The sequence below is a fragment of the Symphalangus syndactylus genome, chromosome 17, assembly GCF_028878055.3.
Source record: "Symphalangus syndactylus isolate Jambi chromosome 17, NHGRI_mSymSyn1-v2.1_pri, whole genome shotgun sequence".
In the NCBI taxonomy this organism is placed as follows: Eukaryota; Metazoa; Chordata; class Mammalia; order Primates; family Hylobatidae; genus Symphalangus; species Symphalangus syndactylus.
In genome coordinates, this window is record NC_072439.2 from 12551806 (window position 1) to 12570850 (window position 19045).

At 46.0% G+C, this 19045-nt stretch overlaps 1 protein-coding gene across 2 annotated transcripts; it reads left to right on the forward strand.

The window, feature by feature from the left end:
* Positions 1 to 204: 204 nt before the first annotated feature.
* On the forward strand, positions 205 to 16179 carry ZNF555 (zinc finger protein 555). Of its 2 annotated transcripts, none has more exons than XM_055247172.2 (4): positions 205 to 316; positions 10424 to 10550; positions 11281 to 11464; positions 12504 to 16179. In XM_055247172.2, the coding sequence occupies exons 1-4, from the start codon at positions 314 to 316 to the stop codon at positions 14074 to 14076; spliced, it is 1887 nt and encodes a 628-aa protein (XP_055103147.1). In that variant the 5' UTR covers positions 205 to 313; the 3' UTR covers positions 14077 to 16179. The 2 variants fall into 2 exon arrangements, with proteins under 2 accessions (XP_055103147.1, XP_055103148.1); XM_055247173.2 differs by having other exon boundaries at positions 12507 to 16179.
* The last annotated feature ends 2866 nt before the right edge of the window (positions 16180 to 19045 follow it).

Genomic DNA, 19045 nt, shown 5'->3' on the forward strand with positions numbered 1-19045 from the left:
AGGGAACTATCCAATCAGGACGGGCGAGGGCGGGGCCGAGAAAAGTATCCAATCAGGAACGCCCAATCGGAATCCGCGGAACTGCCCGATTTACGGCGCCAGGGGACGGACTGGGAAATTCTCCAATCAGAGTCGCCGACGTTGGCAGCACTGTCCAATCAGAAGCGCAGCTGCCCGAGTTCTGTCCAATCAGGCCCCTGGGACGGGACGTCTCTATCCTAGCCGTGAGTGCCCCGCCTGCCTCTAGCGGTCCCCGGCGACCCGGTTCCTGTCGCGCTCACCTGCGCCGGTAGCGGAGAAATCGCCCCGGGACATGGTGAGTGTGGCGCAGGAGAGGATCCCGGTGCGGGGCGGCAGGAATCGGCGACCGCCCGAGACCGCGGCTGGGGGGAGCTGAGGGACGCTGGGGTCGGCCCGGGCGAGGGCGGAGCAGGACGGGAGCCTGGGCCCCGGGGGTCCCGCCCGGCCCCGCCTCCCGCGCTGAGGCCGCAGCTAGGGCGCTCCGAGCTCCGGATCCCCGCCCACCTCTGGCCCCAAGACTGCAAAGCGGGGAGCGGCGCCGGGAGCCCGACTCCGTCCCTGCGCTCCCTACCCCTCACGCCCCGCCCGGGGCCGCGACGCCTCTGAGGTTTGGCTGCGGCTTCGGGACCCCCGGGCCGCGGGAGGCAGAGTCGCCCGAGACCCCGCGGTGCGGTCCAGGCTGCCCCGGGACCCGCCCTGGGGCCGACGCCGCGGTGCCTTCTAGGGTGCGGGTCCCTGGTGGGTGCCGCCTCCGTCCGCGCTCCCGCGACTCAGCTCCTTGGAGGCCCCGCGCCCCCGGCCGCGGTCTCTGGGGGACCCCGGGCTCCTCCCGGGACAGCCCGGGAGCGGTGGGGCCTCGGAGGGGGCAGATGGGAGGCGTCTCTGACGCCGCCACCTGCAAAGGCAGCCCCTGGGGGCGTGCGAGATTTCCTCCCCTGAGTCCCGGTTTTCCTTCTTGAGGACTTCTTGTCCCCTCTGACCCCAAGATACCTGGGGTAGGTAAGGGGGAAAAAAAAAAGGGTTCCTGGCCCCTGGGTTCTCACACACAAGGAAGAAATGTAACTGAAAAGACTAGAGAAACAAGAGAGCGAGGACCCCAAAAGCAAACGCTCGCAGACCCACAGTGGGGACGCCCGGGAGGCTGGTGTATTAATGTCCTCGGACTGCTGTAGCAACTGACTGCAAACGAGGGGGCTAAAACCACGGAAATATATTCTTTCACGGTTCCCTAGAAAGTGTGGATTTCAGGAACTTTCTCATATCTGTTTTGAGTCCTAGCAATGGGATTCCTTGCTGAGGGAACACCTGAGTTGGGGGTGAGAGGGCGTCCCTCGTGGTAGCCTGGCCAGACTTGACCCCTCCCTGGGTTTGTCACTGTGAAAAAGATTTTCACTTTTTCGAGTCAGCGTTTTTTAGTAAGTGAAACGTACATTTAATTAGTAGAAGTTGGAAGGTAAAATATTTCCAGGCTGGGCGCGGTGGCTCACGCCTGTAATCCCAGCACTTTGGGAGGCCAAGGTGAGCAGATTACTTGAGGTCAGGAGTTGGGGACCGGCCTGTCCAACATGGAGAAACCCCATCTCTACTAGAAATACAAAAATCAGGCCGGGCGCGGTGGCGGGTGCCTGTAGTCCCAGCTACTCGGGAGGCTGAGGTGGGAAAATCACTTGAACGCGGAAGGCGGAGGTGGCGGTGAGCTGAGAACGCGCCATTGTACTCCAGCCTGGGTTTTCCAACGGGGTGAATTTCAGGAAAAAAATTAAAGTCTTTGTCTTACATTCCATTTGTTAAACATTCCCTGGAGTGTGTGTAGTTTCTCAGAGCTGTTATTTTCTTTTTTCTTTTATTACTATTATTTTTTTGAGAGCTCTGTTGCCCATGCTGGAGTGCAGCGGTGCGATCACAGCTCACTGCAGCCTCCACCTCTGGGCTCAAGCGATCTTCCTGCCTCAGCCTCCCGAACACAGGGACTCCAGGTGTGTGCCACCATGCCTGGCTAAGTTTTTGTATTTTTTTGTTTTTAGGGATGGCGTCTCACTTTCTTACTCAGGCTGGTATCGAACTCCTGAGCTCAGGTGATTCTCCCGCCTCGACCAGCCTTGTTCTTTTCTTTTGAATGACAATAAATAGGATTCCAGACTTCAAAATGTTACTGGGGAGAAGTTTCCGAGAAATAGAGAAAAAATCTCCTTTCCACCACAGGTGCAGAAAAATGAATACATTGCCATGAAACATGTTGCAGATAAATTATAAAAATTTACCAAAATATGTTATTCTCCTTGACACGGTAGAGAATTTTTGACAGTGGATGATTCTGTTCTGCTTCCAATACTGCAGTACCCATTCCTTAATTCTAGAATACATTTTCTGTTGTTCTTGAAATAGGTAGAATACAAGATATTTTTCTTGTTTAGATGACAATTTGTCCCAGCTCCATATATTAAAGTGTTCATCATCTGCAGTGCCGTCCCTGGCAGTGATCAGATTTCCCCAAACACAGGGGCTGCCTCAGGGCTGTGTTCCTTTGTTTGTTTTGTTTTGTTTCGTTTTGTTTCGTGACAGGGTCTCACTGTATTGCCCACGCTGGAATGCAGTGGTGCTGTCTCGGCTCACTGCAATCTCTGCCTACTGGGTTCAAGCAATTCTGCTGCCTCAGCCTGTCAAGTAGCTGGGACTACAGGCATCTGCCACCACGCCTGCCTAATCTATCTTTTCTTTTCTTTCTCTCTCTTTCTTTCCTTTCTCTCTCTCTCTTTTTTTTTTTTAAGAGGAATTTTCTCCCAGGCTGGAGTACAATGGCAGGAACTTGGCTCACTGCAACCTCCATCTCCCGGGTTCAAGCAATTCTCCTGCCTCAGCCTCCTGAGTAGCTGGGATTACAGGTGCCCACCACCACGCCTGGCTAATTTTTGTATTTTTAGTAGAAACGGGGTTTCACCATGTTGGCCAGGTTGGTCTCGAACTCCTGACCTCAGTTGATCTGCCCGCCTCAGCTTCCCAAAGTGCTGGGATTATAGGCGGGAGCCACTGCACCTGGCCATTTTTATGTATTTCTAGCATATACAGGGTTTTGCTGTGTTGGCCAGGCTGGTCTCGAACTCCTGACCTCAGGTGGCCCGCCCGCCTCAGCTTCCCAGAGTGCTGGGATTATAGGTGTGAACCACCATGCCTCCAACCAGGGTGTTTTAAAATTGGCGGCTGGTCACAGAGGTACGCTGTGCCTGGCTGTGCCAAGATTTCAGACACCCAGGAGGAAAGCACATCTTTAGGGTAAACACATTGTTGCATAAACAGTTTCAGCACAGAAAGCAACTCCTCTATTGGGATGAGAACCCTCCCCAAATCCAGGCTCATTTATGCCAGCCAAGGGCCCCTTTTTCAGGCAGGACTTTCTAAGGTCAGGGGCCCTCAGGCCTTTGGGTTGGCTCTTCCTGCAGTGCTCCTGCCAGGCCACTGGACAGGTGTCTTTACCACAGATTTATTATGGGAGGCCCCTATGAAGTAGGATGAGACCACACTGCAGTAATGATTTCACTTGTGCTGTTTAGGGCTCCTGGACTTCGCCAGTTAAGGTAAATCCCATTGGCTGCAATGGAATTATTATTTTTTAAATTTCCATTTTTATTTCAGATTCATGGGGCACATGTGTAGGTTACAAGGGAATATTGCATGATGCTGAGATTTGGGCTTCCATTGAGCTTGTCACCCAGATAGTGGACATGGTAGCCATGAGGAAGTTTGTCAGCCCTTTCCCGCTCTGTCCCTCCATTTGGAATCCCCAGCATCTATTGTTTCCAGTTTTATGTCCATGTGTACCCAAGATTTACTTCCCACTTCTAAGTAAGAACATGCCATGTTTGGTTTTCTGTTTCTGCATTAGTTTGCTGAGGATAATGGCCTCCAGCTGCATCCATGTTGCTTCCAAGGACATGATTTCGTTCTTTTTTATGGCTGTGTAGTATTCCATGATGTAGGTGGACCACATTTTCTTTAGTCCACTGTCGGTGGTCACCTAGGTTGATTCCATGTCTTTGCTATTGTGAATGCTGCTGCAGTGAACACACAAGTGGTGTGTTTTTGGTAGAATGATTTCTTTTCCTTTGAGTAGGTGCCCAGTGGTGGGATTGCTGGGTTGAATGGTGGTTCTGTTTTTAGTTCTTTGAGAAATCTCCATACTGTTTTTCATAGAAGTTGTACTAATTTACATTCCCTCCAACCATGTATAAGCATTCCCTTTAACAGCCCTGCCAACATCTGTTGTTTTTTAACTTTTTAATAACAGCCATTCTGACTGGTGTGAGATGGTATCTTTTTTTTTTTCTTTTTTTTTTTTTTTTTGAGAAGGAGTCTCGCTCTTTCACCCAGGCTGGAGTGCAGTGGCGCGATCTCGGCTCACTGCAGGCTCTGCCCCCTGGGGTTCACGCCATTCTCCTGCCTCAGCCTCCCGCGTAGCTGGGACTACAGGCGCCCGCCACCTCGCCCGGCTAATTTTTTTTTTTTTTTGTATTTTTAGTAGAGACGGGGTTTCACCGTGTTAGCCAGGATGGTCTCGATCTCCTGACCTCGTGATCCGCCCGCCTCAGCCTCCCAAAGTGCGGGGATTACAGGCGTGAGCCACCGCACCCAGCCAAGATGGTATCTTATTGTGCTTTTTATTTGCATTTCTCTGATGATTAGTGGTGTTGAGCATCTTTTCATATGCTTGGACCACAAAGGTCTTAGAAAGCCAGGTGGCTTATTAAGTTTCTGTATTATTCTCTTCCTGCCCCCGTTACTATTTTTTACTGGAGAGAGGCACCAATTCCTGTACAGCATAACTCTGGCCAGTAAGTCAAACTTAGACCTGGGTGTCTTCCAGGGACAAGGCAGTGCCCTGAGTGCCAGGGTAAGTACAAAATAAGTCCAACCCCCGAGGGGACAGCTAGTCAGTCCCCTTGGAAACACATTGTTTGCAATGGTCGGGACACCCCAAGCAGGACTTAACATGGTCAGGCTGGCCGGGCGCGGTGGCTCACGCCTGTAATCCCAGCACTTTGGGAGGCCGAGGCGGGCAGATCACGAGGTCAGGAGATGGAGACCATCCTGGCTAACACGGTGAAACCCCGTCTCTACTAAAAAAACAAAAAATTAGCCGGGCGTGGTGGCAGGCGCCTATAGTCCCAGCTACTTGGGAGGCTGAGGCAGGAGAATGGCATGAACCCAGGAGGTGGAGGTTGCGGTGAGCCGAGATTGCGCCACTGCACTCCAGCCTGGGCGACAGAGAAAGACTCCGTCTCAAAAAAACAAAAACAAAAACAAAAAAAAAAACACTGGTCAGGCAGTTGGGTTAGCAGGGCCCCCAGTGTGACCTCCCACTGTGGGCCTCCTGTCCTAGGGTTCTCAGTGTAGACCGATTAATTCAGTTTAGTCCTCAGTTTCAGAGGCTCTGCCTGAGGCATCATTTTCAAGCAGTTTTGCATGTCTGTGATACCGGTTCATTGACCTCTCCAGTATGGACGACACCTGGAGGTGTCCTTTGTGGAAAGTTCAGGAACTGGGGCCACTTGCTGCTGTCTCAGGATTGTCGGGTGTGATCGGAGGCTTCGCAGCCAACCTGAATTCAGAGCACTCACAGCTGCATGTGACACTTCCTTCAGGAAGAGGGGAGCGTTTCAGTCTCAGCTCTGAAAAGAGCAGCTTGATTTCAGACAGTTCCATCCAAGGTCAAGCCAGTCGTTCACTGTGGGCAACTGTGCGTGAGCCACAGGGACCAGCCAGCACCCCTGATGTTCTTCATAGTTCAGGGCCTTCCCCGGGAGTGTCTAACTCTGCAGTGTTTCCTGAATTAGAGTCGTGTTCATTGAGCCTAGCCCTGCTGTCAGGTCAGCATAGTGAAGGCTGAGTTAGCAGTGGACATAGTGAGGATGAATTAGCAGTGGGCAGTGTTAGGTTTTAGCTTAGAGTCAAGTCCACGCAGCTGGGATCTGAGTTCAGAATTCTATAAAACACTGAAGGCTTTTCTTCTGCAGCAGTAAAGCCTAGGTATTGCCGGGTTGGACAGCTGTGTTCCAAGATCAAGTTGCAAGCAAGAGTTACCTGAGCCCTTTTGGTTTCATGAATCTTAGAGTCCAAATTGACCCAGTTAAAAATATGCACATCTGGTTTGAAAACCATCAACTCTTGAGGTTGTCAGAAATAGATTTTCATAAGAGCATATTAACAAACTAGAAACTACTACTTCAAATTCCAAAAGTATATCTGCACTTAGAGATTGCTTCTCTTTTCATTTGTTTCCCTTTTCCCTGAACCTCCAATAGGAAAAATGATAGTAAAAACCAGTTGTGGAGACCTAATCTTATTTCTAATACTTAGAGTTTAAATTCCAATCCATGCATCAGGGGCAAAGAGGAAGGAAGTTGTGTCTGTCACTTTAAAAAAAGCAAAACAAAACAAAAGACTGATTGAGATGATCCCTGTAGTGTTTTTAAAATGACAAAGATTTTTTTACCATTTTCTCTCATTTTTATCACACATGCCGATGCGGTAGTATTCCTCATCTCTTAGAGCTTCTGGTGGCCCCAGGTGTTCCTTTGCTTGTGGCACCATAATTCAGTTTCTCCATCCATCTTCATGTGGCCACCTTCCATGTGTGCTTCTGTCTTCATGTGACATTTTCCTCTTATAAAGACACCAGTTGGGGGAGGGGGGAGGGATAGCATTTGGAGATATACCTAATGTTAAATAATGAGTTACTGGGTGCAGCACACCAACATGGCACATGTATACATATGTAACTAACCTGCACGTTGTGCACATGTACCCTAAAACTTAAAGTACAATAAAAAAAAATGGCTAAGATGGTAAATTGTATGTTATATGTGTTTACCACAGTTAAAATATTGGAGAAAAAAATCCTTGGAATATAGTAGATGCAGGTTCAAATCCTGCCTTCAGCATTTATTAGCTGAACTGATGCTAATAAAATTCCTTAATCTGCAAAAAATAAAAATAAAAAAATAAAGACACCAGTCATATTGGAGTAGGGCCCATTGGATTAGATGATGTCGTTTTACTTGATTACATCTGCAAGGACCCTATTTACAAATAAGGTTATAGTCACAGGTACCAGGAATTAGGACACGGACATATCTTCCTCGGGGACCACTTCACAACAAACCACTGCCAGTTCAGCATTTACAGGGCGAGCATTATGCTAGCAGGGAAGACCATGGCTGGTCAGGAGGTAAACCAGGGGGAAGCAGGGAACACTCCAGCCTTTTTTAAACCAGCAGCAGGTTTTAAAGCATGGAGTGTCCCCTGCTTCCCCAGGGTTTACCTAAAATTGTGCTCCAGCCTTGGGAATTAACTTTCCTTTCCCTCCCAATGCAACACAAACTTTTACCATTTTCCTCACCCAAAGCTTACCTTTCAGAACATGGGGCCCTTTCTCCTACCTGGAGGAGAGAACAAAAACCAAAGGTTGCTCTTTGTTTTCTTTTTCTTGTCTTTTTTTTTTGAGCTGGAGTCTCCCTCTGTGGCCCAGGCTGGAGGGCAGTGGCGCGATCTCAGCTCACCAGAAGCTCTGCCTTCCAGGTTCACGCCATTCTCCTGCCTCAGCCTCCCGAGTAGCCGGGACTACAGGCGCCCGTCACGACGCCCGGCTAATTTTTTGTATTTTTAGTAGAGACAGGGTTTCACCGTGTTAGGCAGCATGGTCTCGATCTCCTGACCTTGTGATCCACCCGCCTCGGCCTCCCAAAGTGCTGGGATTACAGATGTGAGCCACCGTGCCTGGCCCACGCCCAGCTAATTTTTTCTATTTTTAGTAGAGACAGGGTTTCACCGTGTTAGCCAGGATGGTCTCAATCTCCTGACCTCATGATCTGCCTGCCTCGGCCTCCCAAAGTGCTGGAATTACAGGCGTGAGCCACCGCGCCTGGCCACCCAGGATTTTTTTTAGATGAAGTCTTACTCTGTTGCCCAGGCTGTAGTGCAGTGGCACGATCTTGGCTCACTGCAACCTCCACCTCCCGGGTTGTTCAAGCTATTCTTGTGCCTCAGCCTCCCAAGTAGCTGGGATTACATGCACGTGCCACCACGCCTGGCTAATTTTGTATTTTTAGTAGAGATGGGGTTTCACCATGTTGGCCAGGCTGGTCTCAAACTCTTGACCTCAAGTGATCCGCCTGCCTCAGCCTTCCAAAGTGCTAGGGTGACAGGTGGGAGCCACTGCGACTGGCCAGTGCCCAGGATTTTTATTGCTGGCTGATCACATAAGCATTCCCTGCCTGGTATGTACACAGATTCCATTTCCAGAAGGAAGGCAGCTGTTCAGCATTAACAGTGGTGTTTGCACCATGAGTAATCTGAATTAGGGTGGGGTGAACCTTCCCAAAACCCAAGTTCCCTGACACTAGCTAAGGGCAACATTGCCAGAAAGCCTTTCTAAGGGTAAAGTCTAAGACCCGCACTGTTAACTTCTTTCTGCATATGGGAACTTTATTATTAAAAAAACACTGCAAATACACTGCACTGTGATCACTTAAGGCTGACCCAGGGAGCTCATACCGTTCCCTGTGCCAGCACGACATTCCTGTGGATACTCTGCTGCTCTGTGAGTAGGGTGTTCTAGCATCAGAATTGCTGCATGACAGTATTTTGTGTGTCTCCTGCTCATAGATGGCGAGTTGATCTTTCTCAGAAAGCAGGTTTGAAGGAACCGTGCATCTCGGGGGTTCCATGCACCTGTGCCCAATATGCAATATACAAATAATGAGAAATTGAGAGTGCAACCTCTAGAGTGATATGTGGGGAATCACTTCCTCCTGGAATTTGAGACACAGAATTTTCTAGGAAGGCACTATTGAGTCCGTTATGTCTTTTATAACCATTGAAAATTCGTAGTTGGCCAGGCGCGGTGGCTCACGCTTGTAATCTCAGCACTTTGGGAGGCCGAGGCGGACGGATCACGAGGTCAGGAGATCGAGACCACGATGAAACCCCATCTGTACTAAAAATACAAAAAATTAGCCAGGCGTGGTTGCGGGTGCCTGTAGTCCCAGCTACTCGGAGAGGCTGAGGCAGGAGAATGGCGTGAACCCGGGAGGCAGAGCTTGTAGTGAGCCAAGATTGCGCCACTGCACTCCAGCCTGGGCGACAGAGCGAGACTCCGTCTCAAAAAAAAAAAAAAAAGAAAATTCGTAGTCAAATAGTTTGGACTTCAGTTAACTCCTTTGCAAAGTGGGACTCTTAACTTTATCCTTAAGATTAGCAATAATGCTTTTTTTTTTTTTTTTGAGACTGAGTCCTGCTCTATCACCCAGGCTGCAGTGCAGTGGCATGATCTTGGCGCACTGCAACCTCTGCCTCCTGGGTTCAAGCAATTTTCGTGCCTCAGCCTCCCAAGTAGCTGGGACTACAGGCATGCACCACCATGCCCGGCTTTTTTTTTTTTTTTCCAATAGAGATGAGGTTTCACCATGTTGGCCAGGCTGGTTTTGAACTCCTGACCTCAAATGATCTGCCTGCCAAGGCCTTCCAAAGTGCTGGGGTAACAGGCATGAGCCACCACACTTGGCCCAGGAATATTTTCTTTTGGCTCTGGTGAAAAGAGCTGTTTTGGCATTGTGTGCACCCCACTCTGTGTATACTTAGTGAGTGTGCCTGTGTGTATGAGAGAGAGAGAGAGCGTGTGAGAGAGAGAACCCAGAATTAATTGTTGGGCTTCCGTTACTGAGGCTCGAAGTATAGGGAATGTGTGGAGGTCTACGTTCTCGTGTCTTTTTCCTCTTTCCTAAGGTCTAATTTCTCAATAACTTCTAGTTTCCAAGTTAAAATCAATACTTCTCAAAAGAATGTTTTTATTCAGCCAGTTGGACCTGGAGTTCTTTAAGATGCTATGGCTACCTGGCCCTTGTTGCAACTTGGGTCCCCTCAGGCCCCTGGGCCTGATGTTTGGTGAAGGAAACAGAAGGGAATGTTCCCAGTCCTTCAGTGTTTTTATCCCGTAAAACTTCATTCAGTTTTGACCCTGTGCTTTGTGTAGTGCCTAAGGATGGTGTGTGCAGCAGGGGACGAGCTGAAACGGTTTGTGTGACAAGGGACTGATGGTCTTAAAATACAAGTATTTGTTTCACTTATATAGGATTTGTTTGATATCTCCAATGTGGTCTGAATCCTTTTGATAGAGAATAATGTCTTCAGTTGGTCCCAGTAAAAGTATAGAGATAAATTCAGTGTGTTAATGGTCCTGTGAAATCTATGAGGACGTGAGTGTAGACAGGAAGGAAGAGGTGTGACAACTGAGGCACAGGGTAGATGTCAGGGGACCACAGAATCTTGTTTGAACTACATACGAATTGAGTACAATGTTCCTGGGCTCTCAGTCTCAACCATCCTCCCATAAATATGTTAAATGTTTTAGGACTCAGTGGTCTTTGAGGATGTGGCTGTGGACTTCACCCTGGAGGAGTGGGCTTTGCTGGATTCTGCTCAGAGGGACCTCTACAGAGATGTGATGCTGGAGACCTTTCAGAACCTGGCCTCAGTAGGTAAGGATGACATCATTCCTTCCTTCATGTAGTTATTTAGAGAACAGGTATTTCTTACACATCAGACCTGGTAAATAAACTGGCAAATAAGACAGACATAGTCACAGGTGTCATAGAGCTAGAGTGTAATGTTTTTCCATGAGAATGAGAATCTGTATTTCAGCTTTTTCTTTTTGTGGAGAAAGCTCCCTTCATGTCGTCATTGTGGATATAGCTTTGATAGGCCTGGTGAAATTTGTTTGTGCAAGCCAGTGAAAATTTGATTTTTTTTTTTTTTTTTGAGACGGAGTCTCACTGTGTTGCCCAGGCTGGAGTGCAGTGGTGTGATCTCGACTCACTGCAACCTCTGCCTCCCGGGTTCAAGCAATTATCTGGCTCAGGCGCCCAAGTAGCTGGGATTAGAGGCGAGCGCCACCATGCCCGGCCAATTTTTGTATTTTTAGTAGAGGTGGGGTTTCACCGTGTCAGCCAGGCTGCTCTTGAACTCCTGACCTCGTGATCCACCTGCCTCAGCCTCCCAAAGTGCTGGGATTACAGGCGTGAGCCACCGTGCCTGGCTGTGATTTTTTTTTTAAATAATTTTTCTATGCTTACTAATACTGTGTTTATTGAGTTGCTTACCTTTTTGACCATTTTGTGTTTGATGAAGTCCTGAGATAGCTAAACTCCTCAGTGTCATTTTCTGCTAACAAGTGCCTTCTTATATGATTTGTTTGTTTTTTGGTTTCAGATGATGAAACTCAATTTAAGGCCAGTGGGTCAGTTTCTCAGCAGGATATTTATGGAGAAAAAATACCCAAGGAATCTAAAATAGCCACGTTCACCAGAAATGTTTCCTGGGCCTCTGTTTTAGGAAAAATTTGGGACAGTCTTAGCATTGAAGATCATCCCACAAACCAGGGGAGAAATCTCAGGTGAGCTGCACTCGCAAGAGAACACAATATTTCAGGAGAGAATCTTAGTCTGTCATTAAACTTTAAAAAAGCAAGCAAACAGAAAACTCATCCAAGCCTAGCTCCAAATTTGCTTAATCCACAGAATTTTTACAAAAAATATTTCTTTAAATGTGACATAGACAGTGAGTGACATTAGAAACATAATTTAGATGGAAACCATTATCAAGAAACCCTAGGCCAGGTATGGTGGCTCACGCCTGTAATCCTAGCACTTTGGAAGGCTGAGGTGGGCAAATCACTTGAGGCCAGAAGTTCGAGACCAGCCTGGCCAACGTGGTGAAACCTTGTCTCTACTAAAAATACAAAAATTAGGCCGGGCGTGGTGGCTCATGCCTGTAATCCCAGCACTTTGGGAGGCCGAGGCGGGCAGATCACGAGGTCAGGAGATCGAGACCATCCTGGCTAACACAGTGAAACCCCGTCTCTACTAAAAATACAAAAAATTAGCCGGGCGAGGTGGCGGGCGCCTGTAGTCCCAGTTACTCGGGAGGCTGAGGCAGGAGAATGGCGTGAACCCAGGGGGCGGAGCCTGCAGTGAGCCGAGATCGCGCCACTGCACTCCAGCCTGGGCGACAGCGAGACTCCGTCTCAAAAAAAAAAAAAAAAAAAAAAAAAAAATACAAAAATTAGCAGGGCATGGTGCCGCAGGCCTGTAATCCCAGCTACTTGGGAGGCTGAGGCAGAATTGCATGAACCCAGAAGCAGAGGTTGCAGCGAGCTGAGACTGCACCACTGTACTCTAGCCTGGGTAACAGAGTAAGACTCTGTCTCAAAAAAAAAAAGAAAGAAAAAGAAACCCTATACATAAGAAACACTGTTTTAATAATGGCAGTGGTCAAGCCATCTTCCAGGGCATTCAGTTTATTTCATTTTCAGACAGTTCACATGGGGTGAAATACCTATGTTTTCACTGAAAATGGTTAAGATGCAGTCCTAATCCTAATAAATACTAACAAATCATTATTAATCAAACCAATAACATGCTTCTCATTTTTAGTAGAAATAATGTGTTGGAGAGACTCTGTGAAAGTAATGATCAATGTGGAGAAGCCTTCAGCCAGATTCCACATCTTAATCTGTACAAGAAAATTCCACCTGGAGTAAAACAGTATGAATACAACACGTACGGAAAAGTCTTCATGCATCGCCGTGCATCCCTCAAGAGTCCCATCACAGTTCACACTGGACACAAACCGTATCAGTGCCAGGAATGTGGGCAGGCCTACAGTTGTCACTCACACTTAAGAATGCATGTGAGAACCCACAATGGAGAGAGACCCTACGTGTGTAAATTATGTGGGAAAACCTTTCCTCGTACTTCCTCCCTCAATCGGCACGTAAGGATTCACACTGCTGAGAAAACCTATGAATGTAAGCAATGTGGGAAAGCCTTTATTGACTTCTCAAGTCTTACTAGTCATCTCAGAAGTCACACCGGAGAGAAGCCATATAAGTGTAAGGAATGTGGGAAAGCTTTCAGTTATTCCTCAACGTTTCGAAGACACACAATAACACACACTGGCGAGAAGCCATATAAATGTAAGGAATGTGGGGAAGCCTTTAGTTATTCCTCAACGTTTCGAAGACATATGATTTCACACACTGGAGAGAAGCCACATAAATGTAAAGAATGTGGGGAGGCCTTCAGTTATTCTTCAGCTTTTCGAAGACACATGATAACACACACTGGAGAGAAACCCTACGAATGCAAACAATGTGGGAAAACCTTCATTTATCTCCAGTCCTTTCGAAGACATGAAAGGATTCACACTGGAGAGAAACCCTACGAATGCAAACAGTGTGGGAAAACCTTCATTTATCCCCAGTCCTTTCGAAGACATGAAAGGACTCATGGTGGAGAGAAACCCTATGAATGCAACCAGTGCGGGAAAGCATTCAGTCACCCCTCCTCCTTTCGAGGACACATGAGGGTGCACACTGGAGAGAAACCCTATGAGTGCAAGCAATGTGGGAAAACTTTCAATTGGCCCATATCTTTACGAAAACATATGAGAACACACACTAGAGAGAAACCCTATGAATGTAAACAGTGTGGGAAAGCCTTCAGCTTGTCCGCTTGCTTTCGAGAACATGTGAGAATGCACCCTGAAGACAAATCCTATGAATGCAAGCTATGTGGGAAAGCTTTCTATTGCCACATATCCTTACAAAAACATATGAGAAGGCATACCGCAGAGAAACTCTATGAATGCAAGCAGTGTGGGAAAGCTTTCAGTTGGCCTGAACTTTTGCAACAACACGTGAGAACGCACACTGTAGAGAAGCCCTATGAATGTAAGGAATGTGGGAAGGTCTTCAAATGGCCATCGTCTTTACCAATACATATGAGACTGCATACTGGAGAGAAACCTTATCAATGTAAGCATTGTGGGAAAGCATTCAATTGTTCCTCATCCTTAAGACGACATGCGAGAATACACACTACAGAAAAACAGTATAAGTGTAATGTAGGACATCCTCCTGCAAATGAATTCATGTGCAGTGCTTCAGAAAAGTCACACCAGGAGAGAGATCTGATCAAAGTTGTAAATATGGTGTTGCCTTTATGAGTTCCTTATCCTGAAAGTGGACACTTATGGAGTGTGTCTGTAGTTCATTTGCAAATAAACATTTAGGTGAAAAATAATTCTCCAAGTACTCTTAGCTATCCTACATGAATTTTAACAGGTAGTTTCTTACAATTCAGTAAATAAAACTTTCATCTTAGAGTGTTTTGGACTCATGGATGATTTGAAGTGTATTTTTAATATGCAACTAGGTTCAAGTTTTATTTAATTTCTTAAATTGTAACCGACTTAGTGTGGCAGGTATTGGATATCACTTATCTATTATATTTTCCACCTTTCTTACTGGGAATATTTTTATTGTTTGGCCAGAGGAGCCTTATTCCATTTTCTAAGAAGTAGTTGGCAGAATTTTGTAATTATGCAAAGTTGTTTAAGGAGTATAGCCTCAAATGAATTGTCATGTTTAATGTTTGCCCTTTGCTGTTTGTCTTTGCTTGTGATTGTAAATTGGAGAGTAGGCTTTGACTTGTGATATGACAGAGAAATCCAGAGTTGCAGATGGTTCTTCTGCATTGTTGTCAGTGTGGGTAATGTTAGGAACTTCATTTGCTGGAATGCATTTCCTTTATGGTTCCATGTGCAAATTTACAAATAGCCATAACTTGAATGAAATTTAGAATGAAGAAGTGAAGACGTAAGTCATCGCTGAGCTTTTGGGGTCACATTAAATGGAGATGGACAGATGCATAGGGGCTTCGTGAACACCAACCTTCAGCTTATTTTCCAGATTCTTATTCCTGCCAATCAAGAGTACCATCAAGAGAAACACTTAAGTGCTTGATTTCCATTGTGTCAGAGGTGTAGTCTTCCTCAGACATCTCCATTAACTTGGTATCAGGGATATGCCTTTGTGGTCAGTCACCTACAGTCTGGATTTTTCTCAAAACCCTGTATGACCTCTTGACCACTGATTCAGACTGTCTTGTTTGGCCATCTCTGAGCTTCTGATTCTCCCGTTCTGTAGATCTTAACATATTTGCATGGAGTCTAATTTATATAGTGAACACCTTGTTAATACTTCCAGTGGCTCTGTGATCCTGATTCCACCACGAAAGCCACAGTGTTGCAGTCAAAGAAGAAAAACAACACATGGGACTTTGTACCCTATTGCATTTTTAAGTGTGCCGACCCAGTCCTATGTGAGAACAAATACCTTCCTCATATATTAGATTTAGGGAGATTTCTGTTACTCAGAACTAAATGCAGTTTCTTGATATAGGTTAAATTATTAGGTTTGATTATGTATCATTAAAAATAATGTGGATTTTGTTTCAAGGAAAACCTTCTCTAGATATTTCTTAGAAATATTCTGTTTAGCTGGGCACAGTAGCTCACGCCTGTAATCCCTGCACTTTGGGAGGCTGAGGTGGGCAGATCACTTGAGGTCAGGAGTTTGAGACCAGCCTGGTTAACATGGTGAAACCCTGTCTCTACTAAAAACACAAAAATTAGCTAGGCATGGTGGTGAGTGCCTGTAACCCCAGCTACTTGGGAGGCTGAGACAGGAGAATCGCTTGAACCCAGGAGGCACAGGTTGCAGTGAGCCAAGATCACACCACTGCACTCCAGCCTGGGAGACAGGGAAAGACTCCCACCTCACAAGCAAAAAAAGAAAAAAATATCCTATTTACTGTGCTTTCAAATTAGTTGTTTAGAGACTATATTAATTTCCCAGGGCTGCCATAACAAAGTACAAAAACTGGGTAACATAGGAAAACAAACTTTTTGTTTCTCAGTTCTGGACCCAGAAATCCAGAAACAAGGCATTGGCAGGACCATGCTTTTTCTGAAGATGCTAGGGAAGGATCTGTTTCAGAACTCACCTAGCTTCTGGTATTTCCTTAGCTTGTGGCAGCATAACTCTAATTTTCACATGGCATTCTCCCTGTGTGTGTGTCTCTCCATGTGACAATATTTTTATACATACACACCACTCATTGGGTTAGGCCCCACTCTACTTCACTATGATTTTACCTTAACTAATTACGTTGGCAACAGCTCTCTTTCCACATACTGACGTACCACGAATTAAGATTTCAACAAAAAAATTTTGGGAGACCCAATTCAACCCATAACACTAAGAAATGTTATTTTTTGTTTACTGAGAGAATTATGGATTTCAAATCAACTTCGTAATTTTGATAATTTAAGCATGTTACATTTTGAATCAGTATTACCAGGTATATACAAATACAGGTATTTTTTGTCATATAAATGTTATTTTTAATTGCTATATACTTCACATTTGCCATTAAATTTTTTTTTTTTTTTTGAGACAGGGTCTCGCTCTGTCACCCAGGCTGGAGAGCAGTGGTGTGACCTTGGCTCACTGCAACCTTCATCTCCCAGGTTCAAGTGATTCTCCTGCCTCAGCCTCCCAAGTAGTTGGGATTACAGGCATGCACCACCACACCCAGATAATTTTTGTATTTTTAGTAGAGATGGGGTTTCACCATGGCCCAGGCTGGTCTTGAACTCCTGACCTCAGGTGATCTGCCCACCTCAGCCTCACAAAGTGCTTGGATTACAGACGTGAGCCACCGCACCCAACCTAAAATGATTTCTTATTTGTGGTTAATAACAAAAAGTGGAAATAATGGTTTTGTCAATGCCCTCTACCCAGAAACCACCAGGATCACACTGGTAGTCAAAGAAAATTCGCTGTGTTGAGTTCACGTTTGAACACATGATCAAGAAAGGGCTGTGGCTTGTATCAGTCAGAAGGTGTTTAAAAGGAGTTACTATCAGATTTGGCCTTGTGTTCTGTGATTTTGGTGAGTGTTCAAGGAAGCCAGGCTTTGGTCTGGATTGGATGTTCTCAGGTCACGAATATAATTCTCTGGGAACTCCCAAAGTTCTCAACTACAAAGCAGAAGTTAATTGGAGCTGAAAACTAACCAGTAAAGCAGCAGCAGCCAGTCATATTGGGGAAAAGAGGGGAACGTTTGATGATTTTTGTGGTTTAGAGGTGAGTTCCGGAAGAAAAGAAGATATGTTTGACATCCTCAAACGAGAAAATTTTTCATGTGTTTTATAGGCCAAGGAGGCAGAAGCTTTTGTTTTAATGAGCTAGAAAGCCCCAAAAGCCTATTTTAAGTTTTCTCAGGTATCATTTCAACCTCTGAGCTTCCAGAATTAACTAGGGAAGAGGAAGAACATGTAACACCTTAGAGTTTTATTAAAGAGCAAACAATATCCAATAATCTCCATTACTTTCCATGTTAACATAAGTTTTCATAACGCTCTATAGATGAATGTGATTTGGCAGTCACTTGTATTTCTTAACACCCACTTACCCATCATTCCCTCTTAGATGAAAAAAGTTAAGCACAGGGACCACAGAGTCTTGTATATTCATGTAGCTCATGATGATAGAATCAAGTTTGAAGGCTTAACCTGTGCTTAACCTATATTGGGCATTGTCAAAACTTAAATTCAGAACACTGGAAAGCAAGTATAATTAATTTTACAAATAGAGCATGGAATTTTACAAAAAGACTCCTAAGGCTATATGGTATTCCTTTTATAAGACATGGAAAAGGGAAAGATAAATGAACAAATCGCTGGTTAGAAGTAGGGGATTTGAGTACAAATGGGCGTAAGAGTGTTCTGTCATGATTGTAGTGAAAAGCATTTATGAAAACTCATAAGGCTACTCTGAAAATAGCAAATTTTTTTGTATTTGTATTTTAAAGTTAAACAATAAAAATGCTTTCAGTATGTTAAAGAACTCAAGACCAGGTGCAGTGGCTCATGCCTATAATCCAAGCACTTTGGGAAGCTGAGGCGGGAGGATTGCTTGTGGCCAGGAGTTTGAGGGTGCAGTGAACTATGATCACGCACTGTACTCTACACTGGGTGACAGAGCAAGAACCTGTCTCAAAAAAAAAAAAAAAAAAAAAAAGGAATTCAAAACTTTCCTGAAACTTCATATATAAGTTCGCAATAAGACTTTTCCCTAGCTGGGTGCGGTGACTCATGCCTGTAATCTCTCAACATTTTGGGAGACTGAGGCAAGAGGATCACTTGAGGTCAGGAGCTAGACACCAGTCTGGGCAACATAGCGAGACCTCAACTCTACAAAAAAAAGTGACCCAGGTTGGGTGGTGCATGTTTGTGGTCCCAGCTACTTGGCAGGCTGAAGTGGGAGGATCACTTGAGTCCCGGAGGAGCCATGATCGTGCCACTGCACTTCAGCTTGGGCGATAGAGCAAGACTGTCTCAAAAAAAAAAAAAAACAAAAAACAAAGACTTCCCTCACCATCTTGGAATTCTCTGGAGGAAATGCAGGGCTGGATGACAAGGACTTGTGCCTCGTCAGACCCTGTTTGAAACCCAGTCTGAAGTTTTGAAACACCCACAAGGGCCATACCTGACTTCATCTCACGCACATAACAAGAGAGAAGAGGGAGGTCTTCCAGAATCTGTCTTTGAGTTTACACCAGGTTCTTCGCATCTGATCTTTGGGAATGCTGTGGTTCTGAAACATAAAACGGGGACCCTACACTTCTTCCCAGGAATACCTTGCCTGGAAGCATCCTGATCCTGTCTTCAGACAAGGGGCATCCGCATCTTGTTGTCTAGGGCCTTTCCTGAGGCCACTTCCAGCTCCAAACTTCTCATCTCAAGCTCAGCTCTGTGTCTTCATGCTGGGAAATGTCTTTATGGATCCCCAAACTCCTCTTCCTGTTGGGAACACGTGGCAGCCCTGCGTTGTGAGGTGAGATAGAAGAGGCAGTGGCAGAACCCATGCCATGGAGACATGCCCATCAGCCACAGCAGCTCCTGCGACTGCATAAATCCATAGGCACAATCACACGCCTCACAGTGTCAGCATCTCCCATGACACCACAAAGATGCCGAGCTGGGACCCACCTATAGTGATGGGGTGATGAGGTTTCACCTGTAAGCGGGCAAACAGGCGTTCCTCCTCACTGTCCAGTCACCTGGC